The sequence below is a fragment of the Zerene cesonia genome, chromosome Z (genome assembly GCF_012273895.1).
Source record: "Zerene cesonia ecotype Mississippi chromosome Z, Zerene_cesonia_1.1, whole genome shotgun sequence".
NCBI classification, from domain to species: domain Eukaryota; kingdom Metazoa; phylum Arthropoda; class Insecta; order Lepidoptera; family Pieridae; genus Zerene; species Zerene cesonia.
This window is the reverse complement of record NC_052122.1, coordinates 268,272-292,525: the sequence shown is the minus strand read 5'-3', so window position 1 is coordinate 292,525 and position 24,254 is coordinate 268,272. Positions and strand designations below refer to the sequence as shown.

General features: G+C 35.1%; 2 protein-coding genes and 1 long non-coding RNA gene across 4 annotated transcripts in view; 2 read left to right on the top strand and 1 right to left on the bottom strand.

Moving 5' to 3' along the window:
• The window catches only part of LOC119835844 (protein henna), a 6,172-nt gene extending 1,719 nt beyond the window's left edge, over positions 1 to 4,453 (top strand). Inside the window, exons 2-6 of the mRNA XM_038360880.1 lie at positions 1,822 to 2,125; positions 2,294 to 2,653; positions 2,851 to 3,113; positions 3,378 to 3,607; positions 3,826 to 4,453. Of these exons, the coding sequence (XP_038216808.1) occupies positions 1,822 to 2,125; positions 2,294 to 2,653; positions 2,851 to 3,113; positions 3,378 to 3,607; positions 3,826 to 3,982 (1,314 nt within the window). The 3' untranslated portion in view covers positions 3,983 to 4,453. The remainder of the gene's footprint in view (positions 1 to 1,821; positions 2,126 to 2,293; positions 2,654 to 2,850; positions 3,114 to 3,377; positions 3,608 to 3,825) is intronic.
• A 1,412-nt stretch (positions 4,454 to 5,865) lies between these two features.
• The window catches only part of LOC119835882 (LIM/homeobox protein Awh), a 39,133-nt gene continuing 20,744 nt past the window's right edge, over positions 5,866 to 24,254 (bottom strand). Inside the window, exons 1-5 of one of the 2 annotated variants that reach the window (XM_038360969.1) lie at positions 22,660 to 22,878; positions 7,702 to 7,919; positions 7,131 to 7,373; positions 6,924 to 7,019; positions 5,866 to 6,275 (exon numbers count right to left, since the gene is read on the bottom strand). In XM_038360969.1, coding sequence (XP_038216897.1) covers positions 6,196 to 6,275; positions 6,924 to 7,019; positions 7,131 to 7,373; positions 7,702 to 7,919; positions 22,660 to 22,859 — 837 coding nt within the window. In that variant the 5' untranslated portion in view covers positions 22,860 to 22,878 and the 3' untranslated portion in view covers positions 5,866 to 6,195. Of the gene's footprint in view, positions 6,276 to 6,923; positions 7,020 to 7,130; positions 7,374 to 7,701; positions 7,920 to 22,659; positions 22,879 to 24,254 lie in introns of those variants that run through there. The other variant, XM_038360970.1, reaches the window with a different exon arrangement.
• LOC119835883 lies at positions 8,915 to 23,902 on the top strand. The gene is made up of 3 exons (XR_005288070.1): positions 8,915 to 9,090; positions 22,681 to 22,885; positions 23,367 to 23,902. It is a non-coding gene; the product is annotated as an uncharacterized LOC119835883 (long non-coding RNA).

Genomic DNA, 24,254 nt, shown 5'->3' with positions numbered 1-24,254 from the left:
GCGCGGGCGTGCCTCCCTCAGACCCCGCACCTCACCCCCTCAATAGAGGCTAATCGCTGAACTCACCTCGCCTTAAGCAGTGGAACGCGGAAAATGATTGAGCAAAAACTAAATGTAAACTCGTTAACTAGAGGAAGTAAATAAGCCAATATTACTATATACAGGCTTACAGTAATAATATTCTAAAAGAACACACTAACAGCTATTCATTCTCTTTGAACTTATTTTGTGTTCAAACTTAATAAAGTAAATTGTTATTGCACTGAACCTTTATCGCTGCGCTTTGATTCGCCAAAACGTCCTTATAATACAGTTAAAATTTATAATTTCTGCTTATAACACGTATTCATAAAATAGGCCGCAACTTCAACACATGCCACTTAGTCGGAAATATTTTTCGTTGACTTTATATTACATTGTGTGCCTAAATGACCGCCTAAATGTCCTTGGTACAGTGGTAAACGCGTGAGCGTAGAACCGAGGGGTCCTGGGTTCGATCCCCGGTGGGGACAATAAAAAAAATGTCTCGGTCTGGCTGGACACAGAAGGCTGATCACCTACTTGTCCATAAAGAAAATCCATCAGTGAAACAGATGTATATCTTCTGCCCCATACCCCAGTAGAGGACACGGGACTTCACTTATATTACAATACCTATTTCTTTCTTTAGAAGTTGTACCGCGAATTGTTTTTGAAAATTTATTTGTCTTTTTCATAGTGAAGCATTTTTATTCATCGTATTTTTTTTTCGTGTATTATATTCGTTAGTTAACCACGTTTTTTATCCTTAATCTTGACTGATAATGAAAGTCTCTTAAAAATCTATAGACTTGTTTAAAAAATGTTGCTAAAAGACTATGTAATATCATGGACTTAGCCACCTAAAGTAGGTATTATTAAAAGCTTTGTTGATTTAATGACTCCTGAGTCATTTGGTATCTCCTATTGTTTCATTTTAAATAGATATCTAAATTACACTAATTAATTATTTTATTTATTTTATTATATTTATTTTATTATTTAATTAAGTATACTAATTAGATTTTTTCATAAGAGTGATCATAGTGTGTTAAGTGTAAATCAATGCATTAATGCGTCGCAGGTGCCGAATGTAAATCCAAAACTTTTAATTCCGGATGAATTAAAAAAAGAACCAATGAACAGGTTTTTGCAAATTCCAACGAGATGAATGAAACAAGAGATTGTTAGCTTGCAATTAACTTCGCCTATTGTTTATTTGCATGCCCTTTATGGCTGATGCGTTGAATGACAATTCCGAACGGTTATCTGTGATGTAATGGTCATATCGAGGCTTATAACCTAGCACGAGCCAGATCGTAAGGGAACAAACTAATTATTTGGAGAAAGTACCAGAACATGAGCAATACAGCTGACCTCATACATCATTTCGTATCACATGTCATAGAGCAAAGGCTATCACCAGAGACACTAAAACTGAGCACTGCCGACTTGGGATATCTTCCAAACATTCAGTGGAATGATCGTCTTATCAACATCGCAATTCGATCAATGTATATAAATACATTGACCCTAATTTTGACATGAGTTGATAATACGTACATTATATTAAATACGTACGTGAATAATTCAGATATTCATTGGAGACTGATTTGTTCAATTGAGATCAAAATAGAACATTGCGGAACATGTAAACACGAAAATAATCTGAAAATATTATTTTTTTATATCTTATTTTGAACATTACGCGCCGTAATTTAAAGGTTCTATTATGCTCCATCTCCTCCTATCTACAAAGTATGTATATACTATAATAATTTATTCAAATCGTTTTTTTTCCAGCCAAAGATAATTCACGGGGGTAACTACATAGCCGAAGGACGTGACTCCAGCAAGTCTACGTGGCTGTTATTCGCCCCGGGGACAAGAGACGAAGCTGGTTCCTTAGCCAAATTCTTGAGCGTCTTCTCCAGACATGGAGTCAACCTCAGTCACATTGAATCCCGGTCTTCCGCCAGAAGACCAGGTTATGAATTCATGGTGGAGTGCGTCCACGGTTCTGGAGATTTCGGTGCAGCTCTAGACGAACTGCAGAAGGATACTGGCTATTTGAACATTATTTCTAGAAATTATAGAGACAATCGAGGTAAGACACCTTTTTGACCAGACAATTGTGTTTTTATCTGATTTTCTATTCTTACTTTCTCATTTTAAATGTCTACTTTAAAAAAAGTCTTCAGATCAAATTGTATATATAGGTCGCATCTATCTGCAACTAAAATATTATTCACGAATGCTAACTTTCTACTTCCAGCTGCGGTACCATGGTTCCCACGTCGTATTCGTGATCTCGACAGGTTCGCAAACCAGATCCTATCGTACGGCTCTGAGCTTGACTCAGATCACCCAGGCTTCACCGACGCAGAATATCGGGCCAGGAGAAAATACTTCGCAGACATCGCTTACAACTACAAATACGGTCAGCCCCTACCACGGGTTGATTACACAAAAGAGGAGGTAGCCACCTGGGGCGTGGTCTTCAGGAAGCTCACAGAGTTGTACCCTACTTATGCTTGTAAAGAACATAATCACGTGTTCCCGCTCTTAATTGAGAACTGTGGATACAGAGAGGACAATATTCCTCAACTGGAAGATGTTTCTAATTTCCTTAAAGGTAAATTAAAATTACCCATTGTTATGATGTTTGAATATTTGCCTGTAGAACATTGCAAATAGTTGCAATTTTTACAGTTCGTATTTTATCATATTTTCTTGCTGTGATTTTGAACATCATTAAGATGTTTTCACTAACACTTTCACATCTTATCTGTTTTCCAAACTAAGGCTAACCACAACTCTTGTTCCTCTCAGATAGTACAGGATTCACACTCCGCCCCGTGGCCGGCCTGCTCTCATCCCGCGACTTCCTCGCCGGGCTGGCCTTCCGCGTGTTCCACAGCACACAGTACATCCGCCACCACTCGCGGCCGCTCTACACCCCGGAACCAGACGTCTGCCACGAGCTTCTCGGCCACGCGCCGCTGTTCGCTGACCCCGCGTTTGCGCAGTTCTCCCAAGAAATCGGCCTCGCGTCTTTGGGAGCGCCTGATGATTATATCGAGAAACTTGCCACGGTACGCATGTTTGAATAAAGGCAAATAAAATTAAACGTTGAAAGAATCCTTCATCATTTTAGGAATTAGGTATATAGATACCGAGGTATATGGATCGATTTTTACAGTAATTTGGGACAAATTGAGGACAGGCCCACCTGTAATTCCCTTGCTAGGACTCAAAAAAATATTACAAGTTATTTAACTCTTCAAAACCTTATACTTTGAATTCATCTGTTGGTGATAGTTATAACTGTACTTTAACACGTTACATTGATGTTGCAGTGTTTCTGGTTCACGGTGGAGTTCGGTCTGTGTCGACAAGACGGCCAGTTGAAAGCCTATGGTGCTGGACTACTTTCCTCGTTTGGAGAACTCCAGTATTGTCTCTCTGATAAACCGGTGCTGAAGGAGTTTGAGCCGGAAATAACTGGTGACCAGAAGTACCCTATTACTGAATACCAACCCATCTACTTCGTGGCGAACAGCTTCGAGAGTGCCAAGGAAAAAATGATGTATGTTCAAATGCTTTGTATAAATTTCAAAACTGCATTAACTTCCCTAAGTACTTGATTAAACAATTAATAATTATAACAATGTAAGGAAAGCGTTTTACGTTATTTCTGTGTTACTCAATAAACAATTTTTCGACAAACTTTCTTATCCAAGTTTATGTATATTAAATACATTAGAAATAAACGACACATTATAATAATCAATATAAAATTTTCAGCAAATTTGCTCAAACGATACCGCGTGACTTCAGCGTGCGCTATAACCCCTACACGCAGAGCATTGACATTCTGGACTCGCAGAAGCAGATGAGGGATCTCCTCCGACAAGTGCACCAGGAAATGAACTTACTCCTCAATACTATGGAAAAGCTATAGATATCTATAACCATAGTACATTTTGTTTGTCAGTTATAGTTGACAGGTGCTATGATTTTCACCAACACATTTGTATAAGAGAACTAGGATTTCATAATGCACTTTGTATAACGAAGAACTGTATCAGAATCACTAATAATAGTATTAAGAACAAAAAAGTGTAAAAAAAGAAAATTTTTATGAGCATTTATAATAGAATGTTATAAAATATTAGGATAAGTATTGTTGTATAGCGTTTAGACTAGAGTGAGTTTTATTTACCAAAATAACTAGATTGTTTTTCAAATATATTTGCATTGAGATAAGATTTTGAATCTTGTGATTATTACAATTCTGGTACGACGTTGTGAACACACAAGTTGCACAATATCATATGTAACATCAGCGTATCCTAAAATATCTAATTTTATCTGTGATCTAAGCCATTGTTATTACATTAATTATATTCTAGGCAACATGTATATAACATGATTTAAAATTGGTTAATAAATAACTTAAAGTATTGACACATTTTAGTTTTATTCTTTCACTCCTTTTTAAAAACAAATATACAGGAATTAATGGTTCCTCTTTATAAAAAAAAAAAAAAAACTAAAAATGAATACAACATAAGTTGAGAAATTATAGCATTAAATAATTATAAAGGTAATACAATAAAACAATAGTGTTAACCAACATAGTATAATTAATAATTTGTACAGAATAAACTAAGTACCTAGTACTTATTAGCTACTAATTTACCAAAAATGACAAGATGACGGGTCTAAGTCTTAAATAGAGTTGAATTTACAATAATTCATCAATAATATATTATATTAACTAACATTTAGATTATTTACAATACTGAACAAATATATTAGCAAGATATAAGCCAAGTAATTGACGTTCATTTATAATTGTATATTGAAAATAAAAACTCTGCAACATAAATAGTCCTGACAATTCGTTTTAAACCGGTTTCAAATTCATTTTAAAGTTAATTTGAGAAGTGTGAATAAAACCATTTAAGATGAATTTTTAATTTAAAAGTAACGTATAAGATAAATGGTTAGATGTCGATTGTAATGATTTGAAAAGGGACACTTTGGCTAATCTTTAAAACGCTAAAAATTTCCTGTCTGTAGCACATTTATATATGTATTTAGTGTTAACGTTGTACAATATTGTTGTTGTTTTACAATATTCAATAACCTTAATCAAAACGAAATATCTTTGTATGTTTGCTCTCTTTTTTTTACAAATCGTTTATTAGTTTTACTAAACAAAATTTTACAGTCTTACGCTGTTAAACGGATATAAGTTAGTAATTACATCAAACTAATTATTAATTGCGTTATTCAGGACTAAATTGCAGTAAAAGTTATTTTACTATCTGCTAGCAATTTAAAGGTATATATTTATGTACATTGCAATATGTTTACTCAATACAAGCGAAGCGTTACGTAATTAATATAATTGATTTTTAACTTACATAGAAACTACGTCATTATACATAGGTATTATTTAATTACATTTCAAAACGTTGTTAATCTACTCATAATTTGGCACTATTTATTGTTTTCATATAAAGGTTGTTCGTAAAATATATTCATCCAATTCCGATGTAACATTTCCGTAAATAGCATAATTAAATGCAAGAGCGAAGCATTAAATTATTGAAATATTAAAATCGTGTTTCACAACCGATCTAAAAACAATTTTCTGAGTAATATATTGTACGGACAACCTATGATTATTATTTATTAATGTTACTTGTTTCATTATAACACGCAATGTACTGTAACTTGGCGAGTAAGTATTTATAAATTAGACGTAAAATATATTCGAAGGAACGTATCACAGTTACTTATAATAAATAAATAAATAAAACTTTTTACAATAATATTGAATATAAAACTAAATAGGGTCTATATTATTTTTACAATTCTACTTAATTTATAACGTTAAGCTATTAGACTGTTCAAAAAGTGATTTTATTGGAATATATATGAACCTTACGTGTAAAATTACCTAATCAGAATTTGCATTGGTTGCATTTATTAAAATGAAAGTAACTTTCTATATGAGACAAAGATTGACAATAGAGTGATAAGTTAAGATATACCGTAAGGGATATTGATACAGTATCTTTATAAGAATTGAATTCTACATAAAGCTGGGTCTTAGAGGGGTGCTAAAAAGCTGGGAGGTTGCGGGGTACAGTGATTACTAGCTTATGCTTCACTCTGCATGCAGTGGATAGAGGAATCTTCTGACAACTCATCCATAGAAGAATCCGTGAACGAAGTTCCATCTGAAATAACAACCCGATTATTTAGGGCAACATATTATAATGCAGATACAAGTACGTACGTACGATAAGTGTACATGTGTACAAAGTAAAAATACAATATTTATGTTTGTAATAAATTGTTGTATTGAAATTGTGATGCTAGTGAGTTAAACAAAAGTTTTATTCTTTAAGAAAATAAGTATCCTTCCACATTAAGCGGACTGAAAATTATCTTTTATAACGCAGGCGAAGCTTTGAGCCTGATATAATCCTTAATAAAAGATCAGACCTCTAAAAAAATCTTCTGGTCTTTTTACCTCCACACTTATTATGTGTTATCTCAAACTCAGTCACAATCTTTATTTATTCTATTAAACTTTTAGTAGAAGCACTTCTGAATCGTCACAATATGGATTAATAGTATGTAAACAAATTCACATAATATAATAACTAGCTGTTTGCCCTGGCTTCGCTCGTGGTGTATACAGCCTATAGCACTCAGACACAAACAGATAGAGAGTGAGTACTCACAAATTCACAAACTTTAACTAACCTTAATTTTGTAATATTTGTATGTTTTATTACATTATGAATTTGTTAGTAATGTGAATAGAAATAAATGTTTTTCTAGTATACCTCACTTATTGAGTGACAGCTATGCAAACTCACCTATCGGCACAAAAGGAGGTTTGTTCTGGAAAGAGTAGGTGAGGTGGAGGTTGATAGGCCGGCCAAACCCCACCGGGTCAGTCTCCCTCGACATCACTGCGGACAACATAATCATTTCACTTACAAATTAAACATTGACATCGCTTTATACAATCGCAGTGCAGAGAGATCATTTGCAGATGCAGCAGTAAAATGTGTTCGACTGACCTTGATTCTGCTTCCCTTTTCCAGTGTGCTGGTGCTTCTTCTGTCGTGCTCGACTGTTCTGGAACCAGACTTGCGTGACCCTCTTGCTGAGGCCGGTGACCTGGGCGATACGCTCCAGGTCCTGGCCGTCGGGGTTAGAGTCCAGCTGGAAGTTCGCCTGCAGCACCTGCAGCTGCTCCTCGGTGAATGTGGTGCGGACCCGTTTCGCCTTGCTCTTGTGATAGCCCTCTGAGTCACAGCCATCTGTAATTGAGATTTTTAAACAAAATACATGTAAATGTAATAAAAAATAATTTGTTCATATATCATTACTAAGGAGGGTCCGTTTAAATGGGCTATGAGATATAAGGATACTTTTTCTACCTAATACTGGATGTATTAGGTATTTCTAAAATTATATGTTTTTATAAAAATTAAGGTTAATTGTTACAGATAATATTGCAAGTTGCCCAAATTGATTTTCGTTAAAAGGTCAATGAGGCAAGATCACTTTAAATCGAATCACACATACACTTACTACAAAACATAGCTAAAATAAATCAAATCGTAATTGCACGAAGTCTGCACTTACCATCAGAAGAGATGGAACCGCCGTCGAGCGTTTCCAAGTAGTGCGGCTTGCAGAGCACGCGGTCCTCGTGCAGCGCGAACTGCTCCCCGGTGGACAGCTGGCGGCCGCACGCGTCGCAGGCGAAGCACGCCAGGTGGTACACCTGCTCGCGCGCCTTCCTCACCCAGTCCGACGACGAGATGCCGCGGCAGCACTTGGAGCACTTCGCGCCGAAGCTCCTGCGACAACAAACATCCTGTGACGATCCTGTTCATACGATGTGGATTAATACTGAAATATCACGCACAGCGACGATTAATGGTGCACCCAGTTATCATAATTTCGAGAGATGATTGCATTTAATAATTACATTTGGGTAACTGCAAGTGATCATGCAATCCAGGCAGGTGATTCTACGCCCGTATGTTTGTCCGAGGCGGACTGAGACTGCTTTGCAACACAATTGCTTAACAAAACAGTTCTGTTATGTAACTAGATGACGCACCTTAGAGCTGGATTGCCATTGTGCTATGTCCATCAATTCCGCTCACAATGTTTTGACATCCTGCAAAATGTCCGACAAAATTTTGTCTGACTACAACTGAACGTTACATCATATAGTATAGAGACATAAATGAGTGTCCGCTGACTTTTCAAAGTTATGAATAAAATAATAATCAATCGCAGAGCACAGTATTATGACAGGTAATCCAAAGGTAAATTCGCATAGCAGAAATAACACTGAGTATAATGTATTTCCATTAAAATCTTTCGGAATCGGAATATGGAAATCGATGCTGGTTTCGTAGCGATATATCATAGTCTAATTGTTATTCAAAATGTGAATCATATTCCAATAATTGCATATTCCTTTTTTATATCTAAATAATAAGTTCAATAATAAATATGTTTATCCAAAAGTCACTTCAAAAGATCTCCCTGTGCAAGCTCCTTCGACAGTGGGACTTCAGGTTGTTTGTTTCATGCATGATCGCTCATATAGCTAAAATGTCTCCTAAAAAGGAATGTTACATTTATAAAAAAAATATCAAATGACTTTTAAATAAATGTTAAATACGAGTGAGCTATAAATTTCATTATAAAATTTTATCTTTTAGGCTACACTAGAAAATATATGTTCCTAAAAAAACCCGATGATTTGCGTAACGTAAGTTTGTCGCGACATGGTTGGTGTTTACCCAAGTGCGCCGACACTCGCTCCGAGTAGCGACTAACGAGGCGACGCGCGGTAGGCGACGCGGAGTGCGGACGATGGCGGACGGTGGCGGACGGTGGCGGACGGTGGCGGACGGTGGCGGACTATCGTCGACAATACGCACCGCTACGTTTCTAGAATTGTAACTTGCAAGGTTTAACGAGAGCGCTCGGAGCTCGCGTGACCCTCCGCAGGTGAGCCTCCACTGACATTATATGTCGGAAATAAATAAGCTCTAACGGGTATCTAAATTATTTTAATTAATTTCTCTAAAGTATTGCGTACTGAGGACGCGGTTAATGTCAATACATGGCACAAACGCAATCGTCCCATAACGATAGCTGCTAATCGATGCATCCGATATAATTATGTAGCCATGTCCGTAAATTACATCTATCCACTCGTACAAGTATCGCGGACGAATTTCATAAATTTAATTCAACATAAAACATAAGTTTAATGATTATTATAATATAATAGTCAATTCATACAATATATTCATATCATGGATGTAAGGTTCGAATTTAATACTTACTCAAGCTTTAATATTTGCGTTTATTTAAAAATTATGGATATGTTGTATTGTTTAAAGAAGTGTACAAAACAAGGGAATACTTTAATATTTATGTATAATTTCAAAAATTAAATGTCTATAAATTAATACAGTTATTGAAACTATTGTTGTATCACTTAATGTGCTAATTTTTAATAGAATGTGAGAATGATTTTTGAAGCGATTGAAGATTATAATTTACATGTGTGAGACGTTTGCCGCCACGCTTGCTCCTATTATTCGAAAGCAATACACAAGATAAATTCCTTTCTGCACTTTTAAATATTCAAAAATAGGATATTACGCTGCAAATTGGTCAATGTAAAAATTCAATTCAATAACTCGTATTTTAATATATTACTAAATAACATATTGTGTAATAAATAACAAATAACAAGAAATAAACAACAACTACATAAATGTGATACTAAGATGAATAACATTTGATATTAACAAATATTGAAAAAAATACGTTCCTATTTTGAACAGAGTAAACAAATATAGTATTGCTTTTTGCAGACACAATCTAAAAGCTATCAAACCCGTTCCAGGGTGCTTTCAACGACATTTGTTGTAAATAAAATAAATTCATTTGTGCCCGTTTTATCGTATTACAAAATAAGGAAAAGTTAAGTTTAATGGTGCGTGGAAAAAACAATGTTAATTGACACCCTTCATGATTAAAGTCGCATTAAACTTCGTGTCACCCGCGCCGTCGGTTAAAGAAGATCTATAGATCAATATATAAATACTTCTTTAATTGAACTATTCGTTATTATATTAATTCACACGCAACGTTGTATTAATTACCTTGTAGAAATATAATAGACATATGGTTATTACCGCGTATATTAGGAAAATACCTATACATAAACGTACGAATCGAAATTAATGAATAATGATGTATCTCCTACCTATGTTTAGCATCTCTTCTTCTCTCTATAAATCTCATATATGCTTGTCAGTACAAAAATAATCCATTCATTCGTTATTGACCAGCTTTTGACAGAAAATGAATTGTTAGATTAATCTGTGCTTGCGACTTTTGTATTTGAATGAATATTAAAACAAAATTAAAATGAAAAAAAAAGTATTGAAAATTAAAACAAACACGACAAGAAAGAAGTCATTTCCCGGTAGTAACGTACACTTACATATCAGAAGACACGGTCATTGCTATTTAGCAACGCAAAAAGTTCAACATTTACAACAAAAAGTTATCAAGGTACGAATCAATGTCCAAACCTAAGGCTATAAAGGGCGAAACACTAAACTATGGAGCTAATAAAATGTAATAAGGTGCTACTATTACATGCGTATTGCGCCACAAGGTGCAGTATTTCTCCTGATTAATGACATTCTTCTGGCCGTCCAAGCTATAAATAACCAACATTAATATTTATAGCTTCTGCAAAGGATCCCGCCGGAACTATTTAATTACACGTATTTATCTCGCTATTGACATGTTTAACGTTTTTATTTTAAAATTAATTACTTCTATCGATATTAGAACTTGCGGCTTTTTGAACGCTAGCGACTTCGCTCGATTATTTAAAAAGCAATTTATAAACGCATGCTTCAAATGTGTTTATACTTTCATAAATTCAACAACGGAGAAGAACCGGGAAGACACAAAACTAGATCTTTTGCCTTTTTAGCGATCTTTAGAATAACGAGTATGGAACATTGTGTAGTATGTTGTTGTGTAGTTTAAAATTGAATGCTACATAATTGTATATGATCATATATCTCTTCTATAAGTTGAAGGGACCGCCTCCTTGATACAGCGGTTAGCGCGTGAACGTCAGACTTCCAGTGAGGTCCATAAAAAAGGGCTCAGTTTATCACATGACTCCTCATGTTGCATCTTCCTCATACTCTACACCCACATATAAGGGACTCCATAGATATGTGCATAAAAATAGATAATTTTTGGAAAACATAGTGATGTTGGTTTAATTTGGATAGATTTTATAATTAGGAAGGTATGGATATTTCATAACGTACCTTTACTTAAATAATAATAATAAAAAATAAAAATCGTCTTTATTTAGTTCTCACAACATTAGTACATAACAAAAACTTAAAAATACAGAAAAGAGATATAATCATAATAAGGATATCATCGAAAAAAAACTAATCCAATTTCTTGAGATAAAATCGAAAAAGTGTGATTACGACAATTAGGTGTGCACTGTAATTTCTGACTCAGTTTATCCGTTCGTGTGTCATACATGTACAATGTAGTACTAAACATATAATGTAGTCTAGAGATTTCTTTAATCAATGTCAATATTAAGTCTATTAAGTTATATACAGCGGAGCTAAGAAAATATTATTACAAACTATTAATTACTTTGTAGTTTCTATTATTGCTTCTTGCTGGAAATACGCTCTACATATTTTTGTTATTAATTAGAAAAGTTAACAATTTCAACAATACTTAAATTAAATTACCACCGGTTACGATACGATTATGATGTTATAAATTATTACATTTCTTACAAAACCGAAAAATTTAACCGAATAGACACATACTATTTTATTATTAACATTGGATAAATACCATAATATACAAGTTACACAAACCTGACATGGATATTATGCCACTTACACATTTAATGAAATTGTTCTTGAAGCGCCTGCTGATAATATCTTTAAATGAATTCTATCTTCGTTGATTTATCGCGCCCGAAATCCATTGCATTCTAAATTTGAAGTAAAACATTGAAGCAAATTTTCATATTTCTTATTGAAGAGCCGAGAGGGAGCCTGCATCGCAATGCAAGGTCCACACTTGTGATATCACCTCATTACCATTCGCGAAGCTTAATATTTAATTAATTAAATAAACGCGTGCAAAACTCCATTACGACGGTATCATATCGGACGTCCCGAACTTTTTGCTCTCAGAAGCCGCGCCGCTATCGGCGCGATATGAACAACTTATTTTTATCGTCTCCACTTTTATACAAACAAACCACAGCAAGAACAAACGTAAATAACTCAGCCTCACTTGATGCAGTTTATGCCTAATCTTAAGAATGAGTTTTAAAAAAGCGCAACGGCCGCGGCCCTGGCGCACCGCTCTGGTCAATAAAGTGTACCGTGACGTAATAATTGTTATTTCTGTTATGACTCAACGATTCATTTTTTAAACATTTCTTCATATAAAATTCAGTGTTTTTATGTTGTTGCTGTTTACGGTAGGTACTAGGAAATGTACTGTTGCTTGGACTTTAACAATTTGATATCGACACGAATCGTATAATAAACGAACGTGTAATTTTTCTTTTACCACCTATGTATTTATTTATTTACTTTTTATTATATTTTTTTGTATTATACTTGTAAATTGTTATTATATTTGTAATCTTAAAGAGTATATAAGTACTCTATATATAATTTATATAAATAAATTATTACAATCCATAAATTTATATCCGCTATTCACTTATCTGAGAATTAAATGATCTAAGAATTAACAAGGACTTGTAAATACTAAATATAGATGTTGTTTTTATGGAACGAATTTGATATTTTGCCAACTATTGAAACGCTTTCAAGATATGTATGTATAATGAAAGAAAGAGAATCAAACATCCAGAAACTCTTTAAAACTTTAACGTTTATAATATGAGTAGGATTGCTATTGTTTTAAATGTAATAATGCAATGTAAGAAAGGAGTGAATAATAATAAAAATAATTATAAAACAGTGATAGAAAGGGGGTGAGTGGTGCACAAAACAGTGGCAAGCACGAGACGGATGGGTGCAGTCCACAGAGCGGATAGGAGGCGCAAATCGCGTGTTGCCTGTTTATTAATTGGCCATACATTATCGGCGTTATCCATATCAATGTTTCACGAGTACATTTGCATTTCAAAAAGTGTTGGCGGACGCTCCGAGCTACCGTTATCATGCTTATTAACATTTTGTCGCCGGCAGTAGCAATTAAAGGTCTCGCATAGTAATTAACACGGTGACAGATTAACAAGATTTTACACTCTACTGTAATGAAGACGTCGCTTTAGATCTGACTAGTGGCGGGCCGGGGTGGTCTAGCGGCCGTGCCCCCACTTCTAATGGGATTTGGACGATTTCTAAGATTAAATTGCTTAATTGAGAGCTTTGTTGTAATGTGGCTATGCATATGTATCTAATGTAAGTTTGCTTATATTCTTTATAAGTAGTTATAAGTAGTACAAAACCACCGTAGCTCGAATATGTGTTGCAATTATTAGAAAATAATTATGGCTTCGTTTACGTTGTTATTCTTTCGCACAAGCTTTACAACAATATAATAACGTGCGAAACCTCAAACGTCGTGTAAATTATTGTAACAGATATTCGCGTGTCTGTCTAAACCTTCTGAACTCTATAAATAAATGATATAAACGGAGTAACTGCCTCTTTTTTACGCGTCGATCCGGAATAATCTTTGTATTTGTTGAACGATAACGTCGCCCGCTCAGTGTGAGACGATAGTTTATTAGCGTTAGACAGAACATTATTATATTCCATTTAATTAAAATATTTCTTTTATATTCTTTTGAATGATAACTGGACTCTCTCTTATATGTATGCAAAAGAAAGTCGAATTATTAACATTTATAACTTAAGGAAAGTTGAACGGATTTTAATGAGATTTTGCTTTGTTGATTTTGTCTCCGCCTGGAATGGGATAATATAAGTGTTTAATATTTTGTTTTTAATATGTACACGGACAGAGCTTTTTCTGTAGAGCCCCTCCCCTTTTCTTTAGATTCCCTTTTCACTATCATGAGGTGTTCTTAAAATGAAACGTTAGCGTTTAAACGCGAGTGTAGGTGTGCACAATGTATAAAGAATTCTTGTTTCAAGTATAAAAAGTCGTATACAATTATATTCTTGCTTTTAATTTCAACACTGTTTGTTTTCAATGATACAAAATTCCAAAGCGAATCTATTCCCATTCTGTGAGTCACATTGGGGCAGTGCGCAGCTCGCAGCCACTTCGTGCACCTCAAAAGCAACAGGTGCGTGAGAATCACTCCTATAAAAAAGAATCTGTCCCGATCGGTTATTGAAAAATCTCTACTCGAGTGTGGCACAACAAAGCGATGACGGCAATGCCGGTAAAAAATACCCGGCCGTGACTTGCTACACTGGCGTTTTCATTTGTCATTTATTTTGATTGTGATAAGTCGACGTGGAACGATATATTTCAATCGGATGGATATGTGAGGAATGGCGGACCACCGGGGCTCCGAAAGGGTTGCTGTATGCTCGCAGGATGAGTGGAACTAGCTACGACTAAGGGTGGTATTAGTTTGCCCTAGTATGCCTATATATTATATGCCTGCCATGCCCTAGTATATTATTTTAATGATATATATATACTACATATTGTTTTAATGATCCATTTATTAACTTTATATTTTTACACTGAGTATCGAAACCGGCATCTACGCTGACTCGCACTCGCTGAGCGTCTAATAAAGAGGCGGATACATTAAACATTTGATCTTAATACATCCACGGTCCCATATTAAGTCGGCCGTGTGGACGTGTCGTTGGGCTTAGTCGTATATTATGAAAGTAAACAACCCTTGGTAACGGTACGGTGGTATCAGAACCGATGAATTAACACAGCTTTAATTTATTGAACTGCAGTAATAGAAGTCGTCTCGTAGAGATGAAGATGACGTTGGAGCTCGAGTGAGGATCTCGCCCAATATTATAGAAATTGAATTACATCTAACGTGGGTGTTTTGTGTCGTCAAAATTTTCCTCTTCCGAAGCTTCTAGCCGCTATAGACCGTCTAGCTGTTTTAAGAGACACATTGCGGCGACGGTTTTGAACAACTTTTAACTTGTTTGCTTACATTATTTTAATTCGATATTATTTAGTGAACGCAATTTCGCTCTATAAAGGATACAATATAATAACTCAACCGAATATGACATTAAATGGCCACGAAGTTGCAATTTATTAGCCCAAAGCATTATTTATATTCGCACTGCCTTTAGAATTGTATAATTTCATGTTACACTATTTAATAATAGTATCAATATAAAACTGTTTTTATGTAATCATTACTAAAATTGTAATGAAATAAAATGATATTTCTTTTATTAAAATATTTTTTCGATGTCGTCTTAATCCTTCAGTAAAATGCAATGTCTTTGTGTGTTGATGACAGAAGACTATCGTGTATGAGTGTTTTAGTTTGTAAGTGGTCTATTTAAAATAACATTTTACAGACCCTCTCAAATGGCACTGATCATATCAAAAAACAAAAACAGCAATATAATATAAAACACATTATTAAAAACAGTCAAAATAAAGGAAAGAATCTGATGCGATCTAAAATAAGTATGGTAACTATGCAATGCACTTGTAAACTCTTAGCAAAACTTGCTAAGAGTGGCTTGTGTTTATCGTAATATTTGTTTAAGAGGTTTTCGGCACTCTTTGAGGCATTCTGCTGTATCAGCCAGCATCGCGGAGTCCCGAGTACCGACGTCTCACTCGCAATCAGAGGGTCACGAACTCACGAGGTGTCACTGCGCCTTGACGGGTGACATCGAGTGTCCATATGGAAACTATTTTTACACCACGTAATTGCGTATTGAATATCGATACTCTGTCAGATTACATTAGTCGTTTCGATTCGCTTTGTAGTTCTCCGTGGCTGTGTTTGTTAACAAATTTTATATATAATTTTTAAATGCATATTTCAGTTGAAAACGACTTGGGTAAGTGTCTAACTAGTTTATTTTAATTCAATTTTCTCTTTATCGGACATTTTTACAGCATCTGGTATCAGATTTTAAATTAAATACATAAAAGTAAAATATGCACAGTTGGTAGGTACACTGTAACGATAGCGCAAAAAGTGAATTAATATTTTACCAAATAAAAGACGATTTATGTTTACGAGTAACAATAATTAGATTATTGTCTCTATAGAGCAGAACACTGAATAACACAATGGCTAACGAAGGAAGACAGCAGACTAATTCAAATAACTTACTCTACAAGGGCCATTTTTAAAATTAATTAAAACCCATGTAAACCAGCAGTAATATTCAATATAATTAACAATAAAATACTGCATATCCTGAATGTTGCCATAGTAAGGGATCGTTAAAATCGAGCGCGTCACCGTTAAATAATGTTTATGTTGGCAACACAACGAGCAGTGTTGCCAGTAAATCGAAGTTGCCGCCGGCGACCACCTTAATTGCTATTGTTGATGTATCATATGTTGATTGTTTATTTAACGCACCTTTTTGTCAGGTAGCCGGCCTTTTGTTTTAGCAGGATGTTCCTGACACTAGTGTTATATCTTTGGGAATTATATTGCATTTACGACTATTGTATAATGACTTCTTACATTCTAACAAGATATTGGTACTCAGATATGTATCTTGCTATTCTATTTGTGTAAATAGTGAACATAAATATTATAAATATTGTATTCTTACAAAGGTCCAATTTTTGACTTTGGAAGTAGGTGTTCTTTCTTTTCTATCGCTTTAATAAGATATCAATGGAAATAAACTAATCGGGTCATCATTAAAGACGCAACAACATCACGCCACGGCTTAAAAAAAATGACAAAGTGCGTTCAAAAAACCGTATCTCAAGAGTTGATTACGTTTGAGATCAAGAGCGATTTATCAAGAACGGGGCTTATTATAATTGGAACATCAGTAAAACTGACGCTTTCATTACGGGACAACAGGAGCCGGGGCCGTCCCGTGTCACGCGATGTCGCGCCCACACCGCCGCCGCAAATGCGCGCGCCGTGTTCTATGTAAATGCACCATGTCCTCCAACTTTAATTAATCTATAGTCGAATAAATAAACCCAACTTAATCGATTCACCCTGAATTTTAAACAATGCATGATATGTCGATAGCCGAGCGATCTTAGTGAGTTCTACATGACTCGGGAAACATTCAATACATTTTTACTACATAAGATCATGAGGTATTTATTTTTTACGCCGTATGAGTATTGCTATAAGTCTGAAAGAAAAAAATCTTTCCTATAAAATAATAGTTAAATATATTAACACCTGTAAAATAATATTGCAAGAATGGGCAAGCGACGTTTTATAACTCAACGGGATTTGTATCTTGCTCAACTAAATCTCGTTCAAATATTTAAGTACCTTGCGCAATATACATGCGGAATATAAAACAGTCCAACCTCAGTCGTTAGATGAAAATTTAAAGCAAATTAGGTACATTTGTAAAGGTAAAAATAGTAAATCGAAATCTAAAGAAACAAATAGATCCAGTTATTGAAACCCACTAAAATCATCACCAAAACGATTACAGCATAACAATAGCCAATGGTCGAAAGTAATTAAAGCATGCATATAAAGCTATCAAGTTGAAACTGTCCGGGCCTGCGCTAGCGGCGATGACTGGGTTTCGGTAAAACAAACGCGTATAATATTCCAATGAATCTCTGCTATCTAAAACAAATAACTTAAATCATGTCCAGTGAGCGCTGAATGGAAACCTATTAAAATGGGGGGAGGGAAAGCAATCAAGCAGACAAGATTTATACCTCGCGCCCGAGGCGTGCTCCGACGCGCTCCGACGGACGCGATTGTCAACTCGCCGTTTATTTTCGAGGCATTTGTATGAACAAACAGTTTTCACTCACTAGTTACATATATAGCGTATTTGATCAGTCGTACTATTTGTTCTGTGGTACAGTTAAAATCCTAAACACAAAAATTATAAATTTTACCGATGATTAATATTATCATATATTATTAAACTAGCTGCGCCCCGCGGTTTCACCCGCGTAAGTCCATATCAAGTAGAAATAACGGGATAAAAAGTCTATATGTTATTCCAGGTATCCAGCTGTCTACGTACCAAGTTTCATTTCAATCGGTTCACTAGTTTTTGCGTGAAAGAGCAACAAGCACACACACACATCTTTACAAGCTTTCGCATTTATAATATTATAGTAGGATAGGATTATATGTGCTAATTCAGTGCTAAACACAAAATAAACATGATGCAATCGGTTAAACTTTTCCAAAGCACTTTGGGTCGTAAACTGCTACGTCAAAGAGAGACTAACGCTAAGAAAACTTGAACAGAAATACTGACAAAGTCTCATTATTTTCATTAGAAGTTGATATAGTTATAATATACTTTGATTTTAATATAACTGCGAAGTTAGTTTTGTAGGATACAAGTATGTCATGGAGCATTCTCGATAAATAGCTATAAAAATCGGAAATATGTAAAATTTACATGAAAAAAAAAACTGTTATAAAAGACCCTCAAAAGCTTAAATCACATCGCATCTTTTTCGCATTACCTTGTTTAATTTTTTATTCCGTATTACTTTCTGCCGCTTCACTACAACTGTTATGTTCCAATTAACTACCTAAGCATACCCCAAAAACAATTAAACAATTGAAGTTTGCTTTAATTTGAAAAAGTTATAAATAGATTACTATCGGCGCGCGTTGTTTGCAATGTTATGTAATATTTAATTAAATTTAATTAGTCTAGAAGCAACTGTACATTTACAACCGACTTCGAGAAATACAGCGTTTGATTTACAGTTACAGCCTTCTAATAATAATGACTTTTAATGATTACTGATTAACTCACTTAATTTTTTATAATAATACTATGTCTGACTTGCTAGAAATAATGTATTAATCACTTTCCGTTTGTTTAATTGAACAATTTCGTTGGCTAATCGACACTTACTACTTCAAACTATTTGTAAAATGATAAGTGAGAATCTAAGCTGGCAACAATCTATCTTCCCACTCAACGATGTCAATTTTTATCGACTCACAAATTAGTTTGTACCACGTAAGCCGCGTGGCCAGGCGGGTCATTTGTTTACACGTCAAAACTCGTGTGAGCTCAAATTAATTTTGGCTCACACTTTACACGTATTTTGTCATCGAGTTTATCATAATTTAAACGTTTCGATGCAATTGTAGCATGTAATGATCGGAGATGAAAATAAAATTAATGCATTCAACAAAATGAGTAAGGTGTCATTTGAGAACAGTTCTGGTAAAGATTATTATTAATTATTGTTAAGTTGAATCATATACCTAACTAACTAATTTGAATAATATTGATTTTTCAATTAATACTTCACTTTATAAAGTAAGTAATATATAGACATTTGAAAAGGATATATAGTATTATTAAATTTTTTTGAGAACATACATTTAAGGGACTGAGTTATTTACTGTATGTATATTGGGTTTACGTTTTAGTTCTTCTTGATCTGGATTATAATACATTATTTACTTTTGCAGCTGCGCGCTTTAGTATTGCAATATCTATCTTATATCTTTAAACGAGCAATTCTTGTATATATATATAATTGGAATCTCGGAATCGGCTCCAACGATTTTCATGTTGTATCGATCTAGCTAGGAATCTTTTTTAGAAAATGTCATATTCGTGTTTTATCGACTTAAACTTACTTTTTTAACAAATAGGAGGCGTTTGAGTAGTCCCAATTTATTATGACTCTTCATGACGTCTATTGGCGAATAATAATACTATTTTTTGGCAAATAATTAAAGATAAAACAAAAAAAAAAAAAAAATACCGAGCAAAGCTCGGTCATCCAGGTACTATATATTTATGTTAGTTAGACACATTATAAATTGTAAGAAGAGTATACAATATTTAAATAATAACAGTATGCTTAATAAAATAAATTTGATGACGAATTATATCATCGTTTTATAAACGTCTCTAATTTAATTCTTATTGTGTTATACGGGAGTGAGTATAAAATACAAAAACATAAAAATTTATGTTCAAAAATGAAAACTGCAAATATTGTATCATAATAGTTATATACCTACTATATATGGGATTTTTTGAAAAATGTTTACTCAAAAAGTTAACTAAACAACACGCAGCCTCCATCTCTCGACATGCTTAGATTTGCGTTGTGATGAAATTGATAAAGAATACCGCTGATAGTGCAGTATCACGGCCACACAGCGCGGGTCACAGGTCGCCTGCCTCCAGGCATACCAGCCGCAACCCGGCCGAGTGCCGGAGCCCCCGAGCATCAATACCCTTCAAACACATTGTTGCCTCCTCAACTCGGACGTGTAACGGATGACTCGAGGAATCGATGACTATGAACATTTCTAATACGCGAGGTTAATTGGACGCAGGCTCTGTATTGTGAAGGAATTAATGGGACTGATCCGACTGTTTGATGTACGAATTCTTTGACTGTGTTTGAGGAATTTGGCTTTTAATTGTTCCGAATGGATGTTTTATAACATGTAGGTATCTACATGTGAACGATTATTGTTAATCCGTCGTGTTGCGGTAAAACATATACATATATATAACTAGCTGTGACCCGCGGTTGAAACCGCGTAAGTCCGTATCCCGTAGGAATATCGGTATAAAAAGTGCCTATGTGTTATTTCAGTTGTCCAGCTATCTACGAAGCAAAATAGTATTATTATTCACCAATAGATGTCAGGAAAAAAAAAACACGAATAAAACACGAATATGACATTTTCTAAAAAAAATTCCTAGCTAGATCGATTTATCGCCCCCGAAGCCCCCTACATACTAAATTTCATGAAAATCGTTGGAGCCGATTCCGAGATTCCAATTATATATATATATATATATATATATATATATATATATACAAGAATTGCTCGTTTAAAGGTATAAGATTATTTTGTGGTGAATCTCGATGTTAGCCAGATGGGCTCTTTCATCTTAGCGAAGGCGCGTTTAATACATGTAAGGTTATGGATAGTAAGGGCAACACAGAATAATAATACGACTGAACTTTCTTTTTTGTTATGATTATTATATATATATTGGACGAAGCGCTAATAAGAGATTAGCCAATGCATATTTTTAATACTCATTTGTGTCCGCTTTTAATTGAATTTATAAATATTTGTCAACGTATCTGACTCAATGAAATCCACGCAACGACGCTAATCACCGACAGTAAAGTGAAATTATATAAGACAATCATAACATTAACCCCAAGTTCAGTAACTAGATAACATCGAGCATCGCGTGGTCCCGTTGCAGCGGAAGCACTATCCGTACTGCACTCGGCAGATACAAATCAGCGACATCGCCTTGCCTTGCCACCTAACTGTGCTATATCTGATAGTGCCACTACGCTTAGACAAAGCATACAATAAAGCCATTCAAATGATTATAGTGCTTGGGTGAAGATGTCTGGTTTTGAACATTTCAAAAGCGTCCTGAAGCGCTCTGTGATATGATTAGAAATGTATTTTAATTGTCAACACTAATAGAATGAAAATATTCTTGAAATTAATAATCTGTTCATTTTTATCCCCTATATGTGAACCGAATAAGTGTGTGCAAGTACTAAAAGATTTCTAGCCAGGAACGTTGGGACAGCTTTGGCTAAAATATGTGGAGATGATATTTTGAATGCTTACAGTGACTTGATATCTTATAAATGTTACTCCAAATATCACGCAAAATTTATATGTACTATCCTACTATTTTTAAACTAGCTGCGCCTCGCGGTTTCACCCGCGTAAGTCCGTATCCCGTAGGAATATCGGGATAAAAATTTGCCTATATGTTATTCCAGTTGTCATTGCAAATCATTGCAATCGGTTCAGTAGTTTTTTCGTGAAAGAGTAACAAACACACACACATCCTTACAAACTCGCATTTATAATATTAGTAGGATGATAGTTATATTCATTTATACAATAACAAAGAAAGATTTGTGTAGGAAGCGCTACCTTGTCGCATTTTAATAAAAGGTAATACGCATATTATTAGGCCAATAAGTATATGATGCATTTTATTAAAAAAAAAACGGTAACATATATATAATATTTCTTTTAACGATTAAAAACCATGTTTATACGGCACACAATCTCATTTTTGTCTAATTGCTCAGGCAACATAGCAAATTAGTAGCGATTGAATTTTTTACAACAATTAATAGATTTTTAGTAAGTCGTGTATTCTTATTGTGTGAAGTATCCATTCGATCCTGTGTCGCTGGCCGAAAAAATTAACAAAAAAAAAAAACTAAATTCGTACATAAAAGCTTCATAATGCACACATGGTTCTCATGTGTAGTTAACACTTACAATTTACAAAATGCGTTGGCAGGTGTCACAGATAATCTTATTAGCAAACATCAAAGATTGGCACTCACTTGGCATAGTCCTGTTTGCAGTAGACCTGGCGGTCGCGGAGGAAGCAGGAGGGGTGGCGGTCCAGCTGCACGGCGCACACGCAACAGCGCAGACAGGCCGTGTGCCACGCGCCGCCGCCCACCTCCAGCAGGAACCGGTCCGCGATGGGCTCGCCGCACGCGCAGCAAGTGCGGTGCTCCGTCTGGAATGGTAAAGCCATTCCGTGAGACAACGTGGGGGCACCGAGTAAGGATAATGAAAACAATTTGGTAGTTGGGTTGCCATAATGGCCAAAAGTGACTGTGCTCAGTAATACAGCAGTAATATTAGAATTATAATACAATTGTGAAAATCTGAGGAGGGAGGTGTTGGTATATAGTTGGATAAAGAATCTTTGACCTTTTGATAATTTAAATTTTGTGTACATGCGTTAGATATATCTACTATATATAAATAAGTCGGGTTTTCCTTCCTGACGCTATAACTTCAGAACGCATGAACCGATTTTCACGGTTTTGCATTCGTTGGAAAGGTCTCGGGCTCCGTGAGGTTTATAGCAAATAAAATTCAGGAAAAAATTCAACGGAAACGCGGGAAAATCATTTTTAACATACAGCCACCTGGTGGCGAAACGGAGTTCGCCGGGTTTGCTAGTCATTTATAAGTTACAGTAAAAGACGCACGAAACATCAGCTTTAATATTTACGCTTTGTTTATTAAATTCCAGAGGACGAAACGCTCCAATCGAAAAGAAAACATTTGAAAGCCGCGCGAGCCGAGGTGAGCACGTATGAAAACAAACTCGTCTCCGTGTCCCATCAGAAGTGACACTCATCTCATTACGCCTCCGTCACAATAAAAGATCCCGCTCCTAAATGCAATTACATTCGTAAATCGCGAATAACACGCGGGAATTAGTTAAACAATACGCAGCCACATGTCGCTGGAGCCTAGACGCAAGGGAAGGGTCCGTAATCTAATAGAGCCGTTGCATAAATACCCCGCCCTAGCTTAGGTGCGCGGTAATCAAACGCGGGATAAATTTAGTTAAATATTTGCAACGCAACTCAAATAAAATTTAGTCGCACGAGCGAACAGGACGCTGCGTAATTGCGTTACGGCTTCGAATGCTGTATGATTTTAAATTTGATTATTTACTGTTCGCTTTTGTTAGAACTGCATAGAATGGCTTGCAGAATCATCTAAAGGTCCATCATAGCTTCGACGAAGCAATACAAAAACTGATAAAGCGTAGCTTTCTTGACTTTATCATTTGACAGTATAGTCTTGAAAATATTCTGATAAAGTTCCACGCCAGGTCAACCAACTTTATTGTTTATTATCCCCATATCCCCAATGCTAACGCATTGGATGGATGGATCTAATAAACTCAGAGCTAAATTTATAATAATTAGCTTGGTAACCTACGCTGTTCAATCTTAATGTTCTGCATAGTATTTGTGAAACTTCTCCCTTTCTTTCAAGAGCTATAAACGCAACAAATTGCTTATTTCACATATTTGTGATGTTACAAAGTACGTTATTTAATCCTATAAATATCATGTACGCTATTAAATCATTTGCTACCATTTTGCCACAAAAGCTAACACAATAC